Consider the following 18411-nt stretch of genomic DNA (forward strand, 5'->3'; position numbering starts at 1 on the left):
CCCTGGCTTGCACATCGCAGTCACGGAAGGGGCTATGACATGGCTTGACTCAATCAGTCCAATCTCTATTTCTCCTTCTTCCACCAGTCACTCAGGCAGACCAGCTTGTTCACATTGGCTGGTGACAAACTAGCTCTCCTCTTCTGCACAATATGGCCTGATAAAGAGAACAGTCTCTCGCAGACTGGCTACTCACACACACTGCTGCAGAAGCAGGTTTCTCAACAAATGAAATGTCCCGGGCCCCATTACAGTCAGAAATGTGGGAACTACTTTGTCCTCTTCAATTCCATTAGCTAAAATGAAGTAATCAAAACGCTCAGTGTAACAGTTCCATAACTCCACATTGTCATCAAACGGTCCAATATTTCCAATAACCCAAACCATTTCTGTTGTAAACACTCACGATAGTCCAGTCGATCCTTCCTTTAGTGTGTAAAGTGGATTTCCTCTTCTTGTAGATGTTTCGAAGCTGCCGGGCCACGACGTGAGCTAACATGCTAACTCGCTAAGCTAACATGGTAAACAAAGGTCCCGAGTCGACGGCATAGCTGTCAACCCTACCGTTTTTCCCGGGATTCTCCTGTTTTTTCAACCTTCTTCACGCCCTGTTCACGGTTCACGGAATTGGCACGTGAACAGGCGTCGGCCAATCAGAGAGCGTCTTACCAGAAATGCGGCTAGCTTTAGAAATAACGCGACTAGGGGCCTACTACACACTAGTAAAATAAAAATAAGAGATACGAAAAAAATATATATATAATCAGATCCTCATCCAGCGTTTACTTTCACAGCATCTATAGTGACTACTAGTATCATCTCATCTCTTCTCTATCTATTTTTATAAAAATTTTTGTATTGCAAATTGTTTGATAATGAGGGGTGAGAGACGTTGAGTCTACGTGACACTGACGTCCAGGTCCAGGGGTCACTGTCAGGTCAGGTGACCACTGATCACGAGAATTGCACTTGCAAGTTGATCAAGTAGGCTAAGACTCGTCTCGAGTAGTACTGTATGATCAATTGAGACTGTGACACTCAAAAAACATGGATAAAAAAGTAAAACGGTGGGAAAGCGGAGCTGCTAAATTAAAGTCTAAACAGGAAAGGGACAGAAAGAGCGCGTTACTTCGGCAAAGCATACCAACTATCGCTACTTTTTTCACCCCGTCAGGTAAGGAGGAGGATAGCCCCCTGGCTAGCACTAGTAGCAGCAACGTTAAAGAGGCTGAGCCAGGCGCCGTGGGCAGAGAGGACGAGAATGCTAACGTTGTTATTATTATTGATGCTAGCGACAGAGAAGAGGAAGCGGCAGCCTCTAGTTCAACTTCAGCCGGCCCACCACCACCAGTGGCTGACGCCAGTGCCACCTGTTCGTATACGCCCGCCGCATCTCCACAGCCCAGCCCCAACACCAACACGAATGAGCTGGTTCCTCCTCCTAATACAAGCCTGGTATCCACTACAGTTGAAACAAATACAAGCCGGGGTTACTATTAGAGGAATTACGGTATTCTATATATTTTTTAAAGTGACATATAAAAACGCCACTGTGCGTGCGTGCACGTGTGTGTGGGGGGGCCTCCACAAGAATCTGGCCCAGGGGCCTCTGAAGTCTTAATCTGGCCTTGCACGTGTTACCATGTGGATGGATGTTACAAGGTCACGTGTTACCATGTGGATGGATGTTACAAGGTCACGTGTTACCATGTGGATGGATGTTACAAGGTCAGGTGTTACCATGTGGATGGATGTTACAAGGTCACGTGTTACCATGTGGATGGATGTTACAAGGTCAGGTGTTACCATGTGTTACCAGGTGAATGGATCTTACTACTATGTCTGGTGGGAGGGTTACAGCAGCTGATGCTGAATGACGACGCTCTGAGGAACGAGAAACACAGACCAGGGCCCTTCCTCCCATATCCTCATATCAACCCCACGACGACAACACGTCTCAAGAAGGAAGGAAGACTTTTAGTCCACATCTTCTATAAAAGCATGTCATCAGAAATATTGTTTGGAAAACAGATTTTGGAGATTAGCTCACTAGTCACAAGACATATTAGTCATGTTGTTGTTGACCAGATAACCCAGTGTGTAGCTTCTACCTCTACTCCTCACGCCACCAGAACAGTTTCTTCCCCTCTGCAGTGAGCCTCATCAACAAGGCTCGGGACCCTCACTGACCCCCCCCACTGTGTTACATTAACACACCTCTACTGGACTATATACCATCAAAACATACTTGTTCAGGCGGTCAGGTGGCGTAGCGGATATATATCATCCCACTGTATTGTTATTTTTATTCCAATTATTGTATATACTTGACATCTTGTACTTGTACAGCCCTGGCCTTATAACTATACTATATTCTATTTAATTTAGTTTATATCCCATTTTCTTCCACCTTTTTTATTTTAGTTGTACAGCCCTGACCTATTTTTATTTCATAAATATATGTAATATTCTATTGTGCTTCTATCTTAATTTAGTTCATATTTCATTTTCTTCCACCTTTTTATTGTATTATCTGTCCGTTATTGTCTGTACGTTAATGTCGCACCAAAACAAATTCCTTGTATGTGAAAACTATTTGGCAATGAAGACCTTTCTAATTCGGATACTCTGACTGCACTCAACACTGCAACGCCCAAGTTTCAACACTGTTTGATGAACATTGTCGCTCAGCTGACAAGTTGTGCCCTTCCTTCCTGCTGACTTGTCGTACTAGAACCTGCAAGTCGCTTTGGATAAAAGAGTTCAGCTAAAGTACTAAATGTAAATGTACCTTCCAAACATGTTCTGCACTAAACTAAGCCACTGTGTGAATAGCTGATCTTTCACTACTAGCCGACCAGAGAAAGCTGCTACCAGGAAGAGGCCAAGCGTCTGCCAGGAATCAAGTCAGCGTTTTTTATTTTTGAGATTCTAAGAAATGAATGCAAGAGAGGATGTGGAGCTTGAGGCCTGACGGCAGGAAGTGGCTGTGAGTCAACATCCAGTCCAACTGCTGCCAGAGGACCAGCAAGACGCAGAGAAGAGACGGCTCATGATTGGATCTTTTTATTAAGAAACTTGTGACATAAATAAATAAAACAAAAAACAATGTAAAAATATAACGCTTGAGAGATCTGTGGGGGAGAATTGCAACAATTTGTTCTAATCTTGTACTAAACATAGTAACATGTTAAAAGTGGAGAATTGGTCCCTGGTTTGTCAGATATGAGAGAAACATTATACAGTAGCACCAGCGCCTGGTGGCCCGCACCGTGTGAAGCAGGCCCCCGTCTGGGAACGCTGTCTGACCCCCGTCTGGGAACGCTGTCTGAACCCCGTCTGGGAACGCTGTCTGAACCCCGTCTGGGAACGCTGTCTGACCCCCGTCTGGGAACGCTGTCTGACCCCCGTCTGGGAACGCTGTCTGACCCCCGTCTGGGAACGCTGTCTGACCAGAGAGAGGTCTGGGAACGCTGTCTGACCAGAGAGAGGTCTGGGAACGCTGTCTGACCAGAGAGAGAGGTCTGGGAACGCTGTCTGACCAGAGAGAGAGGTCTGGGAACGCTGTCTGACCAGAGAGAGAGGTCTGGGAACGCTGTCTGACCAGAGAGAGAGGTCTGGGAACGCTGTCTGACCAGAGAGAGAGGTCTGGGAACGCTGTCTGACCAGAGAGAGAGGTCTGGGAACGCTGTCTGACCAGAGAGAGAGGTCTGGGAACGCTGTCTGACCAGAGAGAGAGGTCTGGGAACGCTGTCTGACCAGAGAGAGAGGTCTGGGAACGCTGTCTGACCAGAGAGAGGTCTGGGAACGCTGTCTGACCAGAGAGAGGTCTGGGAACGCTGTCTGACCAGAGAGAGGTCTGGGAACGCTGTCTGACCAGAGAGAGGTCTGGGAACGCTGTCTCGCCAGAGAGAGGTCTGGGAACGCTGTCTGACCAGAGAGAGGTCTGGGAACGCTGTCTGACCAGAGAGAGAGGTCTGGGAACGCTGTCTGACCAGAGAGAGGTCTGGGAACGCTGTCTAACCAGAGAGAGAGGTCTGGGAACGCTGTCTGACCAGAGAGAGAGGTCTGGGAACGCTGTCTGACCAGAGAGAGAGGTCTGGGAACGCTGTCTGACCAGAGAGAGAGGGTCTGGGAACGCTGTCTGACCAGAGAGAGAGGTCTGGGAACGCTGTCTGACCAGAGAGAGAGGTCTGGGAACGCTGTCTGACCAGAGAGAGGTCCGTTTCACATGACGCAGGCCAGACGATAGGAAACAAACTAATTTAATTTGCCATGGGTTCATTACAACATGGCCACTGCTTATGGTTTTTATTTCATATAAATATAATATATTAATTTATACGTCTTGCACTAGAATGGCTCTATGCCACACATACACAACCCAGGTCAATGCGTGAATTATACAACAACAACAACAAAAACAAAACAAAAAGGCAGCCGACAAATTATATGAAGACAAAAACCAATAAGGAGGCAAACTGAAATGACACTCTTCCGTAGCTGCACGGCTGAAAACACAAACTCAGACACTCTGGCTCCACGGCCCCGCGCTCAGCACCACCTCTGACAAGGAGAAAGATGTGCAACTGATATCACTTTACTCCGTTGTTTTCTGAAGGCATTCAAAATCATGTTTACAATCTTAAGGAGCAAGTGACTAAAAAGTCATTCTAGAAGGAAGGGAGGGAGGGGCCTGGAATAATGTGCAAACATTCAGTTGATGACTCAAATCAAAAACCCTGAATACCAAAAACAGATGAAACTAAAAAGGGGCCGGGGGGGATGGGGGGGGGGGGGTCTACAGAGCTGGTGAGAGATGGAACTGAGGAGGAGGAGGAGGAGGAGGAGGAGGAGGAGGAGGAGGAGGAGGAGGAGGAGGAGGAGGAGGAGGAGGAGGAGGAGGAGGAGGAGGAGGAGGAAGAGGAAGAAGCAGGCGTGCTAGCGCACCAGCAGGAAGGTGAGGCCGGCGATGCCCACCCCGGCAGCAGCAAACAGGGCCGTCTTCATGGAGCTGTCGTGGTTCACCTCTCTGGCACTGCGGGAGAATCTACAGAACCCCTCCTGTAGGGACAGACAGACAGACAGACAGCAGAACACCAGTTAGGACCCAGACAGAACCCCTCCTGTAGGGACAGACAGACAGACAGACAGCAGAACACCAGTTAGGACCCAGACAGAACCCCTCCTGTAGGGACAGACAGACAGACAGACAGCAGAACACCAGTTAGGACCCAGACAGAACCCCTCCTGTAGGGACAGACAGACAGACAGACAGCAGAACACCAGTTAGGACCCAGACAGAACCCCTCCTGTAGGGACAGACAGACAGACAGACAGCAGAACACCAGTTAGGACCCAGACAGAACCCCTCCTGTAGGGACAGACAGACAGACAGCAGAACACCAGTTAGGACCCAGACAGAACCCCTCCTGTAGGGACAGACAGACAGACAGCAGAACACCAGTTAGGACCCAGACAGAACCCCTCCTGTAGGGACAGACAGACAGACAGCAGAACACCAGTTAGGACCCAGACAGAACCCCTCCTGTAGGGACAGACAGACAGCAGAACACCAGTTAGGTGACAGTCACTCCCAACCTAAGTCTGACTCACAGATAAGTCTATCAGCTGCCATTGGTCGACTTTCAGGTAAGATTCTCCTCCCCTTCCGCCTTCTGAGACACTATTTTACAAAGGACACCATCACTGTATCCTGGGATAATGGGTTCATCCAGACCTCCCCTCAGCGCTGACAGTGTGGAGAGAGGTCTGGCCTCGCAAGCACCACAGAGCACCATGCCCTCCCTGAGAGCACCACAGAGCACCATGCCCTCCCTGAGAGCACCACAGAGCACCATGCCCTCCCTGAGAGCACCACAGAGCACCATGCCCTCCCTGAGAGCACCACAGAGCACCATGCCCTCCCTGAGAGCACCACAGAGCACCATGCCCTCCCTGAGAGCACCACAGAGCACCATGCCCTCCCTGAGAGCACCACAGAGCACCATGCCCTCCCTGAGAGCACCACAGAGCACCATGCCCTCCCTGAGAGCACCACAGAGCACCATGCCCTCCCTGAGAGCACCACAGAGCACCATGCCCTCCCTGAGAGCACCACAGAGCACCATGCCCTCCCTGAGAGCACCACAGAGCACCATGCCCTCCCTGAGAGCACCACAGAGCACCATGCCCTCCCTGAGAGCACCACAGAGCACCATGCCCTCCCTGAGAGCACCACAGAGCACTGTTTCTTTTAAAAGACTAAAAATGTACCTCTTCACAAAAGCCTTCTCTTAGTTTTAACCTTTTTATACACGCCTTTGTGTGTTTTATCCCTTTTTTTTGGTATGTTTTTATGCCTTGTTTTTTAATTGCCTATGTGTTTACCCTGTAGCACTAGCACTCCGAGATTTGGTTTCCAAAAAGTAGAGTGCACTACAAATTGAATGTATTATTATTATTATTATTATTATTATTAAATTATTATTATTATTATTATTATTATTATATTTATAATCTTTAGTGGAGATACTTTCTTCCTTGTGAAGTATAAACATTTGAATTGAATGCTCTTCCTCCAACTAAATCAGGTGAAATAGCCTGAAGAGGGAAACTCATAAATGGTTCTGTGGGGGTCAAAGGTCATCAATCCGTGTGTGGTTGACCATGTTGGGGCCCTCTGCTTCACAGCACAGAGTCAGACCGCCCCGGGGTCGGTACACGTGTATGTCGGGCGAGTCACTGTCACTACAATCAATAGGAGATCAATAAATGCCGGTCTGAGCACCAGTCTGGTAGTCTGGCCCATATATCACAGCCCCTTCATCACATTACAGTAATTAGACCTACACTTGTAAAGTAATCATTACAATACTGTTTTGCTCGTTTTTGTGGACAGTGTAAATAGCTTGGGGACCCGTGGATCTTTGGATGAATGAACGACTTTTATTTATATAGCACCCTTCACAGCACGAATGCACAGGGTGCTTCACACTACAGCTTAGTATATAAAAACTAAAACAGAAATCAGAAATAAATGGCAACAACAACAACAACAGACAGCAGTTAAAAAACAGTGAAACCAGATAAAGTAGAATAAAAGAATTTAGATAAAATCATTAGTCACTAAATAAAAAACAAAACTATAGGAACAGTGAGGACAAGAAAGAGTGCCTATGTATGACCAAAGGCCTGTCTAAACAAATGTGTTTTTTTTTTTTTTTTTTTAAAGAGTTCAGAGGGGGCAGTCCGCAGGTCCAGGGGGAGAGCGTTCCAGAGCCTTGGTGCCGTCACCTCGAAGGATCTTTGACCTACTGACCTGACTTTAAGGTCAACAGTGGATCCCTGATCTGATGTCATGATTTACTAGAGTCCTTGTATAGAGGAGTGATAGAGGAGTAGGGGTGTAACGGTACATGAGACACACAGAGACACACAGAGATACACACAGAGACACAGAGAGACACACAGAGACACACAGAGACACACAGAGACACAGAGAGACACACAGAGACACACAGAGACACAGAGAGACACAGAGAGACACACAGAGACACACAGAGAGACACAGAGACACACAGAGACACAGAGAGACACAGAGACACACAGAGACACAGAGACACACAGAGACACACAGAGACACACAGAGACACACAGAGACACAGAGACACAGAGAGACACACAGAGACACAGAGAGACACACAGAGAGACACACGGAGACACACAGAGACACACAGAGAGACACACAGAGACACACAGAGAGACACACAGAGACACACAGAGACACACAGAGACACAGATAGACACACAGAGACACAGAGAGACACATGGAGACACACGGAGACACATGGAGACACACGGAGACACACAGAGACACACAGAGACACACGGAGACACACAGAGACACATGGAGACACACAGAGACACACAGAGACACAGGGAGACACACAGACACATGGAGACACAGAGAGACACAGGGAGACACACAGAGACACACAGAGAGACACACAGAGACACACAGAGACACACAGAGACACACAGAGACACAGGGAGACACACAGAGACACACAGAGACACACATAGACACACAGAGACACACATGGAGACACACAGAGACACACACAGAGACACACAGAGACACACACAGAGACACACGGAGACACACAGAGACACACAGAGACACAGGGAGACACACAGAGACACACAGAGACACACACAGAGACACACAGAGACACACAGAGACACACAGAGACACACGGAGACACACAGAGACACAGGGAGACACACAGAGACACACAGAGACACACAGAGACACACACAGAGACACACGGAGACACACAGAGACACACACAGAGACAGACAGAGACACAGGGAGACACACATGGAGACACAGAGACACACAGAGACTAGGGGTGGGACGATACATCGATCCAGATCGATACATCGATGTAATTATCAACGATCGAATCGGATCGATGCAATGTAATAAGATCGATTCATATCGATACTCTTATTTGAAAATCCTGTGGCGAGTCTCATATCCGCCCAAGAACAACAGCAGTAGCTCCGTGTGTGTAGACGTTACAGCATAGCATTCTCCCTTTCTGTGTGTGTGTGTGTGCGCGCGTCTTTGGAAAGAGCAGATGAGGTCAGAGGAGTTTGATGTTTAAATGTTATTTAAACATAAACAATATAATACATAATAAATGTAGGCCTATCCTATACATGATCATGCAACATCAACAAATTGTTGTAGGAACGGTTTGGGAGAGGGAGGTAGGGAGGGGTTTTAGGTTGAGTTTTGAGTTCCAAAAAATGGAGCTTAAAGTTTAAAGCTCAATATATCAAAACGTGGCACTTTACAGTGAACAGGAGGTCTATTTGTATTAAAAACAATAGATTGATTTTCCTTTAAATGTCTGGAAGAGCTCAAAAATACAAATGTCAAATGATATTTTCGTTACCTTTTTTTAGTTGATCTAAATGTTACCGATTGTGTTAAATGGGCATATGATATCATCTCATATCGATTGCAGGCACCTGAATCTAATCTAATCGTATTGTATCGTGAGAGACTTTGTGATATCGGCAAATATTGTATCGTTGTCCAAAGAATCGATATCGTATCATATCATGATGAAACTGGTGATTCCCACCCCTAACAGAGACACACATGGAGACACACAGAGACACACAGAGACACACAGAGACACACAGAGAGACACAGAGAGAGACACACGGAGACACACAGAGACACAGAGAGACACACAGAGACACAGAGAGACACAGAGAGACACAGAGAGACACACAGAGACACAGAGAGACACACAGAGACACACAGAGACACAGGGAGACACACAGGGAGACACACAGGGAGACACAGAGAGACACACAGAGACACAGAGAGACACACAGAGACACACAGAGACACACAGAGACACACAGAGACACACAGAGACACACAGAGACACACAGAGACACAGAGAGACACACAGAGACACACAGAGACACAGAGAGACACACAGAGACACACAGAGACACACAGAGACACAGAGAGACACACAGAGACACACAGAGACACAGAGACACACACAGAGACACACAGAGACACAGAGAGACACACAGAGACACACAGAGAGACACAGAGACATGCAGACACAGGGAGATACATGGAGACACACAGGGAGAGATGCAGACACACACACACAGAAACATTTAAAATGCAACTTCAAGTAGACCCGTTTCTTCCAAACTAGATTGGTTCTGCTAACTGGTTTAAGAAATCACTTTCCAATCATTTTAGTATCGTTGTTTTTACACTAAATGTTTAAATCTGATCATCTGACTTGACACTTCGTATGCTAGGTGACTGTGACCTCAGTGAAAATGTGCCTGCAACCTGCATCCTAGTATTCAAAACATCCTACATGTCACTCTCCTTCACAGCCATGCAGCCTGTGTGTTTAGGAATGAAATGAATGAAATGAATGAAATGAATGAATGAATGAATGAATGAGAATTGGATGATACGAAATTGGGATGGGAGAAAATATAGAAAATGGGAGAAAAAGTGGATAAAAAAATAAAAGAATGAATGAATGAATGAGCGAGCAGCATCCAGGCTACAAACACCTACCCAGCCGTCGTTCTGCAGCAGCCAGTCTTTCTTCTCCTCCCCCAGGTAGTCTGCTATGGTCTCCGCCAGCTCCCTGCAGCTCCCGGGCCCCTGCCCCGGCCCGAGGTCCTGCCCCTGGTCCTGCCCGGGTCCCTGGTCCTGCCCCGGCCCGAGGTCCCGCCCCGGTTCCCCCTCCCGCTCCAGCAGCATCCTGGCCAGCACCCCCGTGAAGGTGAAGAGGGACACCACCCTCCCCCAGTTCAACTGTCCGTCACCCACCAGCTCCTCCATCACCTTCCTGAGGCTGGCGCAGGGGTCCGGCCCGCACTGGCACAGGAAGGTCTGGGCGAGCGAGTGGAAGCGCGCGTGGTGCTGGGTCTCCATGTCCCGCGCCAGGAGCCTCATGGCCGCCGCCGGGCCGCTGGGAGGGGGGGACGCTGGCCGGGGGCTGGCGCTGCAGAGAGACAGATAGTCCTCTGCCAAGGCCAGGGTCTCTTTCCACAGCCAACACGACATGTTCTGACGGGGACAACACAACACACGGCTTCAGATCACTGCAAGAGGGCTTCATCGTGGCTTTTCAATGTTGCTACACACAGCTAACAATTAACAGTTTGAGTGCCAGTGACGACTATTCTCGTTTCATCAGACCCCCCCCTGAGTGCCGACCGACGACAAATGTCGCTTGTTTGCCGTATTTTTTTTATTGGCGATTTGAATTCATATTTCATCAATCGAGCCTCGGGTTAGTGCTGCAGTCTCTCTGAGCTCAATTGGGAAGATACCGCCCCCTATCGTCTCTCCCTGTGTAACTGCACCCCATCAGTTCTGACTGATGCAGGGGGAGTGGGTCAGTTTGCTCATTTAATTTTTCCGTCAAGGCATCTGAAGAGACCAAGTGATCGCCGGCCCTCAGAACAGCGACGATTATGTATTTACAGTACCAACACTGTAATCAATAAGCGTGATCGATATTTGGAATGGCGATCAGGAATTGGAATAATCTTTTTGGATAACATCTGATCTCAGGTAAGGAATCTATTTTAGCAGTCTTAGGATAATCAGACCTGTTTTCACGGAGATATCAGCGCTTGCCCTGTGTGTGATGTGGCTGTTTGGCTGTGATCGCTGATGAGGAAATAAGATAATCGATTTTTCAGATCGCCTCTATAGCGTGCATACGTACACATATACTATCGATAATCTAGCGTTTATTTGAAAACTATTCATAAATAGGCCGAAAAATGACAACGTTTTTGTGTATTCTAGAATATTCCAGTAAATGCCGTTTATGGGGGAATATTTCCGAAAATTTGCGAGAGAACGATAGCTTTTCGAAATGCTATAAAAAGGATATGAACCGATTAAAAAACAATCCGTTTCGACAATGTTGACTGCAAACAAGTCATTGATAAGCGACGGGCAGATTAGACACACAGCCATAATTTAAAACATAGATTAGGCGTTTTTAACGCTAACATTGAAGTGGATGACGGCACTCAACGGGGTAAACAAGGTCGGCACTGATAGTGTTAACAGTACTGGGGGAAACGGCCCCCGTTATTGTGACAATGATGCAGATACTAGGGGTGGGAATCACCAGAGGCCTCACGATACGATACTATCATGATATTTAAGTCACAATACGATAGTATTGCGATTAAAAATATGTTGCGATGTGCCGAGTATTGCGATATTAATATTGCGATATATTGCTATTTATTACCTTTTTTCAACTGCAAAGTAAAACTTTGTCAACATGTTTTATCTAATAAAATAAAGTTTTCAGTCTGTTCATCTCACTTCAATAATTTTTTAAGCTAGTTAGGTGACAGTAGTGGTTTCAAAGCTAGTTAGGTGACAGTAGTGGCCTCTACACTAACGTTAGGTGACAGTAGTGGCCTCTACACCAACGTTAGGTGACAGTAGTGGCCTCTACACTAACGTTAGGTGACAGTAGTGGCCTCTACACTAACGTTAGGCGACAGTAGTGGCCTCTACACTAACGTTAGGTGACAGTAGTGGCCTCTACACCAACGTTAGGTGACAGTAGTGGCCTCTACACCAACGTTAGGTGACAGTAGTGGCCTCTACACTAACGTTAGGTGACAGTAGTGGCCTCTACACTAACGTTAGGTGACAGTAGTGGCCTCCACACTAACGCTAGGTGACAGTAGTGGCCTCTACACTAACGTTAGGTGACAGTAGTAGCCTCTACACTAACGTTAGGTGACAGTAGTGGCCTCTACACTAACGTTAGGTGACAGTAGTGGCCTCTACACTAACGTTAGGCGACAGTAGTGGCCTCTACACTAACGTTAGGTGACAGTAGTGGCCTCTACACTAACGTTAGGTGACAGTAGTGGCCTCTACACTAACGTTAGGCGACAGTAGTGGCCTCTACACTAACGTTAGGCGACAGTAGTGGCCTCTACACTAACGTTAGGCGACAGTAGTGGCCTCTACACTAACGTTAGGTGACAGTAGTGGCCTCTACACTAACGTTAGGTGACAGTAGTGGCCTCTACACTAACGTTAGGTGACAGTAGTAGCCTCTACACTAACGTTAGGCGACAGTAGTGGCCTCTACACTAACGTTAGGCGACAGTAGTGGCCTCTACACTAACGTTAGGCGACAGTAGTGGCCTCTACACTAACGTTAGGTGACAGTAGTGGCCTCTACACTAACGTTAGGCGACAGTAGTGGCCTCTACACTAACGTTAGGCGACAGTAGTGGCCTCTACACTAACGTTAGGTGACAGTAGTGGCCTCTACACTAACGTTAGGTGACAGTAGTAGCCTCTACACTAACGTTAGGCGACAGTAGTGGCCTCTACACTAACGTTAGGCGACAGTAGTGGCCTCTACACTAACGTTAGGCGACAGTAGTGGCCTCTACACTAACGTTAGGTGACAGTAGTGGCCTCTACACTAACGTTAGGCGACAGTAGTGGCCTCTACACTAACGTTAGGTGACAGTAGTGGCCTCTACACTAACGTTAGGCGACAGTAGTGGCCTCTACACTAACGTTAGGTGACAGTAGTGGCCTCTACACTAACGTTAGGTGACAGTAGTGGCCTCTACACTAACGTTAGGCGACAGTAGTGGCCTCTACACTAACGTTAGGTGACAGTAGTGGCCTCTACACTAACGTTAGGTGACAGTAGTGGCCTCTACACTAACGTTAGGTGACAGTAGTGGCCTCTACACTAACGTTAGGTGACAGTAGTAGCCTCTACACTAACGTTAGGTGACAGTAGTGGCCTCTACACTAACGTTAGGTGACAGTAGTGGCCTCTACACTAACGTTAGGTGACAGTAGTGGCCTCTACACTAACGTTAGGTGACAGTAGTGGCCTCTACACTAACGTTAGGTGACAGTAGTAACCTCTACACTAACGTTAGGTGACAGTAGTGGCCTCTACACTAACGTTAGGTGACAGTAGTAACCTCTACACTAACGTTAGGTGACAGTAGTGGCCTCTACACTAACGTTAGGTGACAGTAGTAGCCTCTACACTAACGTTAGGTGACAGTAGTGGCCTCTACACTAACGTTAGGTGACAGTAGTGGCCTCTACACTAACGTTAGGCGACAGTAGTGGCCTCTACACTAACGTTAGGTGACAGTAGTGGCCTCTACACTAACGTTAGGTGACAGTAGTGGCCTCTACACTAACGTTAGGCGACAGTAGTGGCCTCTACACTAACGTTAGGCGACAGTAGTGGCCTCTACACTAACGTTAGGCGACAGTAGTGGCCTCTACACTAACGTTAGGTGACAGTAGTGGCCTCTACACTAACGTTAGGTGACAGTAGTGGCCTCTACACTAACGTTAGGTGACAGTAGTAGCCTCTACACTAACGTTAGGCGACAGTAGTGGCCTCTACACTAACGTTAGGCGACAGTAGTGGCCTCTACACTAACGTTAGGCGACAGTAGTGGCCTCTACACTAACGTTAGGTGACAGTAGTGGCCTCTACACTAACGTTAGGCGACAGTAGTGGCCTCTACACTAACGTTAGGTGACAGTAGTGGCCTCTACACTAACGTTAGGTGACAGTAGTAGCCTCTACACTAACGTTAGGCGACAGTAGTGGCCTCTACACTAACGTTAGGCGACAGTAGTGGCCTCTACACTAACGTTAGGCGACAGTAGTGGCCTCTACACTAACGTTAGGTGACAGTAGTGGCCTCTACACTAACGTTAGGTGACAGTAGTGGCCTCTACACTAACGTTAGGTGACAGTAGTAGCCTCTACACTAACGTTAGGCGACAGTAGTGGCCTCTACACTAACGTTAGGCGACAGTAGTGGCCTCTACACTAACGTTAGGCGACAGTAGTGGCCTCTACACTAACGTTAGGTGACAGTAGTGGCCTCTACACTAACGTTAGGTGACAGTAGTGGCCTCTACACTAACGTTAGGCGACAGTAGTGGCCTCTACACTAACGTTAGGCGACAGTAGTGGCCTCTACACTAACGTTAGGTGACAGTAGTGGCCTCTACACTAACGTTAGGCGACAGTAGTGGCCTCTACACTAACGTTAGGCGACAGTAGTGGCCTCTACACTAACGTTAGGCGACAGTAGTGGCCTCTACACTAACGTTAGGTGACAGTAGTGGCCTCTACACTAACGTTAGGTGACAGTAGTGGCCTCTACACTAACGTTAGGTGACAGTAGTAGCCTCTACACTAACGTTAGGCGACAGTAGTGGCCTCTACACTAACGTTAGGCGACAGTAGTGGCCTCTACACTAACGTTAGGCGACAGTAGTGGCCTCTACACTAACGTTAGGTGACAGTAGTGGCCTCTACACTAACGTTAGGCGACAGTAGTGGCCTCTACACTAACGTTAGGCGACAGTAGTGGCCTCTACACTAACGTTAGGTGACAGTAGTGGCCTCTACACTAACGTTAGGTGACAGTAGTAGCCTCTACACTAACGTTAGGTGACAGTAGTGGCCTCTACACTAACGTTAGGTGACAGTAGTAGCCTCTACACTAACGTTAGGCGACAGTAGTGGCCTCTACACTAACGTTAGGCGACAGTAGTGGCCTCTACACTAACGTTAGGCGACAGTAGTGGCCTCTACACTAACGTTAGGTGACAGTAGTGGCCTCTACACTAACGTTAGGCGACAGTAGTGGCCTCTACACTAACGTTAGGTGACAGTAGTGGCCTCTACACTAACGTTAGGCGACAGTAGTGGCCTCTACACTAACGTTAGGTGACAGTAGTGGCCTCTACACTAACGTTAGGTGACAGTAGTGGCCTCTACACTAACGTTAGGCGACAGTAGTGGCCTCTACACTAACGTTAGGTGACAGTAGTGGCCTCTACACTAACGTTAGGTGACAGTAGTGGCCTCTACACTAACGTTAGGTGACAGTAGTGGCCTCTACACTAACGTTAGGTGACAGTAGTAGCCTCTACACTAACGTTAGGTGACAGTAGTGGCCTCTACACTAACGTTAGGTGACAGTAGTGGCCTCTACACTAACGTTAGGTGACAGTAGTGGCCTCTACACTAACGTTAGGTGACAGTAGTAACCTCTACACTAACGTTAGGTGACAGTAGTGGCCTCTACACTAACGTTAGGTGACAGTAGTGGCCTCTACACTAACGTTAGGTGACAGTAGTAGCCTCTACACTAACGTTAGGTGACAGTAGTGGCCTCTACACTAACGTTAGGTGACAGTAGTGGCCTCTACACTAACGTTAGGCGACAGTAGTGGCCTCTACACTAACGTTAGGTGACAGTAGTGGCCTCTACACTAACGTTAGGTGACAGTAGTGGCCTCTACACTAACGTTAGGCGACAGTAGTGGCCTCTACACTAACGTTAGGCGACAGTAGTGGCCTCTACACTAACGTTAGGCGACAGTAGTGGCCTCTACACTAACGTTAGGTGACAGTAGTGGCCTCTACACTAACGTTAGGTGACAGTAGTGGCCTCTACACTAACGTTAGGTGACAGTAGTGGCCTCTACACTAACGTTAGGTGACAGTAGTGGCCTCTACACTAACGTTAGGTGACAGTAGTGGCCTCTACACTAACGTTAGGCGACAGTAGTGGCCTCTACACTAACGTTAGGCGACAGTAGTGGCCTCTACACTAACGTTAGGCGACAGTAGTGGCCTCTACACTAACGTTAGGTGACAGTAGTGGCCTCTACACTAACGTTAGGTGACAGTAGTAGCCTCTACACTAACGTTAGGCGACAGTAGTGGCCTCTACACTAACGTTAGGCGACAGTAGTGGCCTCTACACTAACGTTAGGCGACAGTAGTGGCCTCTACACTAACGTTAGGTGACAGTAGTGGCCTCTACACTAACGTTAGGCGACAGTAGTGGCCTCTACACTAACGTTAGGTGACAGTAGTGGCCTCTACACTAACGTTAGGCGACAGTAGTGGCCTCTACACTAACGTTAGGTGACAGTAGTGGCCTCTACACTAACGTTAGGTGACAGTAGTGGCCTCTACACTAACGTTAGGCGACAGTAGTGGCCTCTACACTAACGTTAGGTGACAGTAGTGGCCTCTACACTAACGTTAGGTGACAGTAGTGGCCTCTACACTAACGTTAGGTGACAGTAGTGGCCTCTACACTAACGTTAGGTGACAGTAGTAGCCTCTACACTAACGTTAGGTGACAGTAGTGGCCTCTACACTAACGTTAGGTGACAGTAGTGGCCTCTACACTAACGTTAGGTGACAGTAGTGGCCTCTACACTAACGTTAGGTGACAGTAGTGGCCTCTACACTAACGTTAGGTGACAGTAGTAACCTCTACACTAACGTTAGGTGACAGTAGTGGCCTCTACACTAACGTTAGGTGACAGTAGTAACCTCTACACTAACGTTAGGTGACAGTAGTGGCCTCTACACTAACGTTAGGTGACAGTAGTAACCTCTACACTAACGTTAGGTGACAGTAGTGGCCTCTACACTAACGTTAGGTGACAGTAGTGGCCTCTACACTAACGTTAGGTGACAGTAGTGGCCTCTACACTAACGTTAGGCGACAGTAGTGGCCTCTACACTAACGTTAGGCGACAGTAGTGGCCTCTACACTAACGTTAGGTGACAGTAGTGGCCTCTACACTAACGTTAGGTGACAGTAGTAGCCTCTACACTAACGTTAGGTGACAGTAGTGGCCTCTACACTAACGTTAGGTGACAGTAGTGGTTTCAAAGCTACAGTTAGGTGACAGTAGTGGCCTCTACACTAACGTTAGGTGACAGTAGTGGCCTCTACACTAACGTTAGGTGACAGTAGTGGCCTCTACACTAACGTTAGGTGACAGTAGTGGCCTCTACACTAACGTTAGGTGACAGTAGTGGCCTCTACACTAACGTTAGGTGACAGTAGTGGCCTCTACACTAACGTTAGGTGACAGTAGTGGCCTCTACACTAACGTTAGGTGACAGTAGTGGCCTCTACACTAACGTTAGGTGACAGTAGTGGCCTCTACACTAACGTTAGGTGACAGTAGTGGCCTCTACACAGGCTCTCTCTTCACGGTTACTACTATCCGACACTACTTGGCTACATTAGCTCAGTTATCATCAGGATTAACATACAATCACGTTGACAGAGGGGCAAGTTAGTGTAACATTGGTTTAAAAATAAATCATGGCTAACTAACGTAACGTTGGTCAGAAGGAGCTCCACTAGCTCGCTAGGTTAGCTCACTGGTGTAACGGTGGTCAGAAGGAGCTAGGTTAGCTTGTAGGTTAGCTAACTAATGTTCCATCTTCATCCGTGGAGCTCGACACACAAAGGAGCAGCGAACGTCACTCACTACCGACCCGAGCAGCGGCTCAGCCTGCTTCACTCTGGGTCCAAAACGAGGCGTTTCACGCCATCTTTCTACACAATTAGAAACACCTAAGCATGGCTAAGGTTTTTCTTTTCTACGGTCAACCAGAGAACAACAATACAAGTCATAGAATAAGATCCCAAATGAAAGAAAAGCTCACCCTCCCAGCGAGATCAGACCGTGTGTTTCCACGTACAGACAGGAAGGAGAGCCGACTGCTCTGACTCCGCCCCTTTCTCTGTAACAACACCCACCTAGGGGCTTTACTACTGACCCCAGACCAGCTTTACTACAGACCCCAGACCAGCTTTACTACAGACCCCAGACCAGCTTTACTACTGACCCCAGACCAGCTTTACTACAGACCCCAGACCAGCTTTACTACAGACCCCAGACCAGACACATCATCATCATCATCATCATCATCACCATCACCATCATCATCATCATCATCATCA

The 18411-nt window shown here is 47.8% G+C and overlaps 1 protein-coding gene across 1 annotated transcript; it reads right to left on the reverse strand.

The window, feature by feature from the left end:
• Positions 1 to 3050: 3050 nt before the first annotated feature.
• bcl2l10 (BCL2 like 10) lies at positions 3051 to 18142 on the reverse strand. Its single transcript, XM_084337598.1, has 3 exons — positions 18114 to 18142; positions 10139 to 10636; positions 3051 to 5064 (listed from the first exon to the last, which is right to left on the reverse strand). The coding sequence occupies exons 2-3, from the start codon at positions 10631 to 10633 to the stop codon at positions 4942 to 4944; spliced, it is 618 nt and encodes a 205-aa protein (XP_084193724.1). The 5' UTR covers positions 10634 to 10636; positions 18114 to 18142; the 3' UTR covers positions 3051 to 4941.
• Positions 18143 to 18411: the final 269 nt, after the last annotated feature.

The sequence above is a fragment of the Notolepis coatsorum genome (assembly GCF_963971535.1).
Source record: "Notolepis coatsorum genome assembly, chromosome: 20".
Taxonomy (NCBI): domain Eukaryota; kingdom Metazoa; phylum Chordata; class Actinopteri; order Aulopiformes; family Paralepididae; genus Notolepis; species Notolepis coatsorum.